At 43.6% G+C, this 6906-nt stretch overlaps 1 protein-coding gene across 3 annotated transcripts in view; it reads right to left on the reverse strand.

Annotated features, from left to right (window-relative positions):
• Slc9a7 (solute carrier family 9 member A7) overlaps window positions 1-5506 on the reverse strand; it is a 194680-nt gene extending 189174 nt beyond the window's left edge. For 2 of the 3 annotated variants that reach the window (XM_029534384.1, XM_029534383.1), the window contains exon 1: window positions 5049-5498. In XM_029534384.1, the coding sequence (XP_029390244.1) occupies window positions 5049-5373 (325 nt within the window). In that variant the 5' untranslated portion in view covers window positions 5374-5498. Of the gene's footprint in view, window positions 1-5048 lie in introns of all 3 variants that reach the window. The other variant, XM_021188219.1, reaches the window with a different exon arrangement.
• Window positions 5507-6906: the final 1400 nt, after the last annotated feature.

Below are 6906 nucleotides of genomic sequence, written 5' to 3' on the forward strand. Positions count from 1 at the left end.
AAAAAAAAAAAAAAAGACTATAGGATAGGGGTAGGAAGGGCTGCAAAACCCTTAGAGCTCATGTCACACCACCACATGCTAGACTTAAAGATATAGAACTTAATCTTCCCCACAGTTTCAGCCCTTCTGGTCCTTCTTTTCTATTTCCTGATCCTCCCTTTTAGAATAGGTAGTTACGTTTGTGCCATTTTTTTCCTTGGGAGTATATAACTTGGGTTTTTTGGCTTTGTTTTGTTTTGTTTTGTTTTGTTTTTACAGGGGCTTACATGTAGACGTTGATTTGATTATTCAGAGAAAATTTTGGACTTGAACTTTTGAGCGGTGCTGGAACTACTGAGAACGGGGGAGTGGGGGGTGGTGTGGAGACTGAGAAGCGCCTTAGCTACTGAAATGTAGTCTGTGAAGTGGTGTGAAGTGAATGTGGGTGTGTCTGTGAAGGTGTTTCCAGAGAGGATAATCTAAGGAAGAAAGACTTTCCCCCAAAGTAGGCAACACTATTTCATGGCTGGGGATCTTGATGAAATAAAAAAAAATGGTGGGGAGAACTAGCCAAGTAAGCAGGCATACTCTGCTTCCTGAACAATGTGATAGGAAGTCCTGTCCTCCACACTGTGACAGGCTGAAACCACAATAGGAAACCAATGCTCCCTCTCTTAACTAGTTTCTCTCTGGTATCTGGTGAGAGCAATGAGAAAGTCTCACCAAAACAGTTTCCCAAATGGACACTTAACATGACTATAAGTCATATTTCCCCTTTCATACTTTGTAACCCCCACTCTCAGACTGTACTTAGCAAACAAGGTCTAATCAGCAACAGAGATGCAGCACAGAACCCAAAACCCATAGAACTTACAATGGCTGACCAGTAAATCTTCAGAAAGCTGGCAGGGCAAACATGGAGAAGGGAGAATTAAGACAGCATGTGGTAAGCTACTATGGCACAATGATATTATTATGGATACACATCAGTTGACACAAAAACACTATAGAGGAAGTAGAACTACTGTAAACGTGAGAGAGAACCACAATTAACTGACAGTTTGTTATTTTGACTATACAGCCAGACATGTAGGACCCAGTAACTTCAGAATGGTGCTAAATCACCTACAGAGACAACCAGGAGCTCCCTAGCCTAACAACACAGTTAGACTACTGCTGTGCTAATTCTTTGCCCATATGTCTACAGCTAACATGCCAAGGTCTGGGGGCTACTTTCAAAATCCCTAGAAAGTCGGGTCTGAGAACACTTTGCCTTGTAGCTGCCTTGGCCTCTTATCAGGGAAAATGATCATAAGTGTCTTTTGGTCCTTGTCTTTTACCACAAATGCTAACCATTCACAAAGTGTCTCTTACTGTCTTTAGGTCTTTTGTACCTGAGCAAGTACTTACTACTACAGGATCTATTGGTCTAAATTTCTAATGTAATAACTATTCCTTGGGGACAGTGGAATGACATACTATGATTTAAATAGGGAGATGTGGGTGTTAAATTGAGTGTTGTAAGAGGCACACGCATTACCAAGTGCTACAGAAAGGAGGCATAGATGTGGCATTAAGTAAATAATTTTACACCACTTTTACAGTTCAAAAATCAAAATGGACAAAAAAGTTCATGGTGATATCTGCCTTGACTCAAAAGTCACAGCCATTGAGGTTCTGTCCCCTAAGGAACCAAGGCCTAGTCTGTTACATATACTTCCAGAGATATTTATAACTACACTAGCTTATTTGTTTAATACTAAGATACTTCTCTCAGATTAAATATCAGTTCAATAGAAAAAAGTGGAAGAGTCCTGGATATTTACTCAAAGGATTCCAAGACAAGATATTTGCACATCCATGTTTACTGCAGCAGGATTCCCAAGAGCTAAACTATGGAACCAAGAGAATGTGGTATACATACATAACGGAATTTTACTCATCCAAGAATGATGAAATTATGTGCTGTGTAGGAAAATGTGTGCAGCTGCATATTATCACAATAAGTAAATTAAGTCAGACTCAAAAAAAAGATATTGCATATTTTCTCTCATTTGCGAATCCCAGACTTCATAGATATAACATAAAATTATGCTTGAATGTCTAAAGCAGAAGTTCTCAACCTGTGGCCACAGCTCCTTTGAAAAACCTCTATTTTCAAAAATATTTTCATTCATAATATTTACCATTCAGAATAGTAACAAAATTACAGTTACGAAGTAGCAACAAAAATAATTTTATGGTTGGGGATCACCACAGCATAAGGAAGTATATAAAAGGGTCACAGCATTTGGAAGGTTGAAAAAACATTGGTCAATGAAAAAAAAAAAAAAAGTAAATGGCAGAGTGCAGGAGGAGAAAACCTGGAGGCTACAGCAGGGTATGAAGAGAATACTGTCAATGTGTACCAAACACTTGTGTTAAAATGTTCTCATGAAATCCAGGACTATGTACTATGAATATATGCCAATAAAATAGATGACAAGAATGAGACTTTAAAAAGACTTTAGGGTTTTGGGATTTCACAATTGACCATTTTCATTTACAAAAACATAACAAGCATTTTAAATTTAAATTGTAGTTTCCAGAAATTAATATGCATACCCATCACACAGCAGATACTCAACAAGTGCTTTCCCTAAGCCTTCCTGCCCTGCATTGCTCAGAGACAGGAGAACTACTCACTTCCTCTATTGACGTTGAAAAATAAAATCCGATTCCTTTGTGAATAGATACATGTGCATGCACAGGTATGTTCAGGTGTTCACACCAACATACATGTACAGGTCAGAGTCTCCTGCCTTATCACTAATAATCTTAAGTATATAATGAAAAATTAGCTAATCAAGTAACATTAGAATTCAGATTTGGATCAAGGAGAAGATTGAAACAGAAGATCAAATATCCTGAAGAAAAATGTTTTCTCACAATTACAAACAACCCACATCAACATATCAATATTTGACATATCTCAGAACATCACACACTGACAAAATAAATCTCTCAATACATTTAAAAGCAGCAAGAGGATCTAAAGACAAAGGACAAAATTATACAGGTTATATGAAATTTATAGCACAACTATGCACAAAATGAAACAGCATACTGGCATGTGGTCCCAGTGACTAAAATACTGAGGTGGATGTTTAAAGTTTATATCAGCAAAAGAAAATTCCACTATTGCTTTTAAGCATTAAAATAAAGATGACTGGAGCTGGGTGTGATAGCTCATGCTTGTCATCCCAGGCTGAGGCAGGACTGCCCTGAAATGCAAGGCCAACCAAGGCTACAATACACAGTGAGCTTTAGGACAGCCTAAGCTATTGGGTGAGACCCTGTCTTGAACAAAACAAAAGCCAAAGATAACTATTACTGAATTTCTATGAACATAGGATAATCCTCAGAACATACTTTTTATCCCCATTTATTTTTTGTATCTTTGAATATGCATTTATGAGCCCACCAAATGTACTTCCTATTTCACATTGTTCTTTAAGGCGTGGGTTCTGAGTTTTGTAAAATAAATATATTCTCATAGATTTGTATAAACATACAAAGGCAGTCTTCATTTCCAACGTGGCTCTGAGTCAATAACGTAAAATGGCAACGTACTTCAGTTGCTCACTCACTATCTGCTCAGGAAACATCTCAGTTTACCTGCTTTCCTCATGTCACTCATTTCTGACCAAATAACACAAACTACAGAGGCTCCATGAGCAAGTATGGAGGCCAAAGTCTGTCCTGAGACCTGTGCTTTCCAATAGGCAACTAGGTTTTTGGTTTTCTGGTTTCAAGATCTATTTAGGCCACTATTTCCATACTGGAAGATTCCTGACAGCACTAGTCCCTCAAACAATTTGTCTGAAAGGGTTTGGTAGCCATAAGCCCTGGTTATTAATAACTAAACAGCAACCATAAGACCTGTAAGGCCCAGGACCAAGGGTAATTTCCACATTAAAGATTAAGCTACCTGCTTTCCATTCTGTCAGAGATCCCTGAATAGAAATTGAGTGGAGTAGAGTATACTGTGATGAAGTAAAATGCTTGTGAAACAGTCCATCAGAGTCTCTCTCTCCCTCCCTCCCTCCCTCCCTCCCTCCCTCTCCACTATAGGATGCTGGTTTGGGGTGGGGGGTTAACATCTCTGAATTAAATTAAAAAAGAATGCTTGGCTCTAGTTTGGAGTCCATTGGGGTGGAGGTGACAGGAGGCACACGGAGAGAAAACAGGATGACTCAGATTGTGGCTGTTATTATCCATGTCCTCACCTTGCCCGTGTAATATGCTGTGTACTACTAAATCACTAAATCCAGAAAGGATCAGCCCATCCTTAACAAAAGAGGACTGACTCCAAGATTAAAACCATCACTTTTCCCTCCACACACTCAGAAATGTATGTTCATAGTTGCTCCGAGTTACATTTTAGGGTTATAAGAGCTACCCTTGACTTGCAAAAGGCATAACTTCCCAATGAGAAGGGTACCTGTCTCTAGTTAGGCCTGACATTGTGGTGTCACCACTCTGGGTCCTAAACTATGCTCATCTTTCTCTGTATTCCTCATCACACTTTATTAACAAGGAATGAAAGAACACAAACATCAGAAGTGGGCACCAACCTGCGATGACCACCATGAGCAATCCAAGTCAAGACTTACATTGAGCCCTCTTTCTCACAGCTCTGTGGCCTGTCCCCTGGGGTGGCACAGCTCCCTGGGAAATCCCCAATACCTTTTGCAGATCTAAACTGGGACGGGGAGTGGGGATCTATGCTGATGGAGAGCAGCACAACAGAGATAAAATCAAGCAAAGGGACCAAGGAGCCACCTCTGCATCTTTCATCTTGGTTCCTAGTAAAGAAACGTCGAAACGGGACCAAAAAAAAATGCTTTTTAACCGTAGCAGAAAGCCAGAAAAATGCAGACAGTTGACCTTGGAAACCCACAGCGTCTCAGCGGGAAACGCAAATGAAGAAACTCATTTGGAAGTGAAGCAGGAGCACTGCGCAGCACCGGGAGGAGTACGGCCGGCCGCCTTAGGGACCTGGGCCAGGGCAGTAGCAGGGGACTCACCATAAATCATGGCCAGCCCGGTCTCATGAAGGAAACGCACCCGGCGGTGCTTGAAAAGCCAGATGGTGAGGATGGTGAGGGTGAGCAGCAGGATGAAGGTGAGCAGGCTCACGCTGTCCTGCCGGTGGCTCTCCTCCGCCTCCTTCTCGGTGGCAAGCTCCTCCATGGCGCTGCTGTCCTCAGCCGCCGCCCCAGAGGAGGCCGCGGCCCCAGCCCGCAGCCCCCGACCCAGCAGCACGGGCAACAGTGGCAGCAGCAGCAGCCGCGGCGACAGCCCCCGAAAAGCTCTCCCCGGACCCGGGAGCGCCGCGTCACTAGGCTCCATGTCTCCCGGGTCACCCGTGCCTCTTCCACGCGGGGACCAGCTCGCGCCGTCGGCAGCTTCCAGCGGTGCAACGGACCTACCCCGGTGGCCACAGCCGCAGCTCCTCCTCCCGCTGCTCCCGCCTGGCCGGGGCTGCACCAAGCTGCGGGGGAGGGGCACGCGCAGTGCGCAGGATCCCCAAGCGCCACCCCCCCGCCCGCGCACCTGTTCATCCCCCGCCTAGAAGAGCCGCAAGGCCACCAGGCTGGCTGGCTGGGCGGGGTGAGCTCTAGCCTCCCTCTGCCAGGAGGGCCGCTAGCCCTTCCCTGGCGCCGCCGAGCTGCTGGCCCTGTCCAAGCGTACCTGGTCAGACTGTCTGGGGTCAGCTAGCCAGTTCCTGAATTGTAGCTACCACGTCACCTAAATGGGACGGCAGAGGTCATTCGCTCCTGGCAAGGAATATCAACTTGGATCAGTTCATTGCTAGGTCTCCAGACCTGTCCTTAGCGCCACTCTCAGAGTTTGAAGTCACAGGAGTCTGTGGCCTCTCTGAGCCCAGTAAAGTGGGGGCTCCCAGGAGTTACAAAGCCACGTCACTGTTCATACACACACACACACACACACACACACACACACACCACCTACCTCAATTTTTCTCACCTTTCGGGCTGTATCCAGAGTTTCAGAACTCCCCAGAGTCTTTTAGGCATTATTCAAATTGTGTTCAAGTCAGCTTCAGGGTTGTAAGGGCAATTCATGAGAGCGATGAAATAAATACCTCCATCATCTAGATTGCAACTAATCCCCTTGGGGAAAGGGGGTTGAATTAGAGAAAACTAAAGACTCTTGCCATTTTGTGTAGAAAAGCTGCAGATGGTGTACCCTAAGGTGGACCATTTATCCTCGACGACCCTTTTAATGTTGCCTTCCTGTTAACTTTGAAAACAAGGCGGGCTTTAGTTAAGCTTTTAGGATCAAGTCCAGCTCCGAATTAGGACAAGATCTTCAGAAGACAAAACCTTCTGGAACAAATTCTAATAACTAGAATAGTTATTCTCTAGACTAACTAGAGTCACCACCTTGTTTCTCTAGTCAAGGAAGAAAAGAAAACTTAATATGATGAGTCACCTCCTGATGTTGAGCACTCTATCTACTGAATCTCTCTCTCAGATCCCTACCAACTGCCCATGCTTTCTCCACCAGAGGAGTTTTTACAGTCAGGAGAATTCTCTGAAGGACACAGGAAAACTCGTCAGAGCATACCTACATCCTCTCTAGGTGAGCATTTAGCCTTCTTTACACCATGGAATCTCTTCATCTTGATTTTAGCCAGGACCTTTCGCTATTCCTCCACAAATATATGAGACACTACAAACAAGAACCACCTCATTGCACATAGTCCATGCCTCAAACAGAGATAATGAAATGTTTGGACCTGTTTTAATTGACCATACTATTTGAAGATGGTTTCTTCTAACAGCAGACAACCAGAAGACTGATTCTCACATAAAGCAGTTGACTTGGGAAGAGCATGAAAAGTCTCACCCAACTATT

This window comes from Mus pahari, chromosome X, assembly GCF_900095145.1.
Source record: "Mus pahari chromosome X, PAHARI_EIJ_v1.1, whole genome shotgun sequence".
Taxonomy (NCBI): Eukaryota; Metazoa; Chordata; class Mammalia; order Rodentia; family Muridae; genus Mus; species Mus pahari.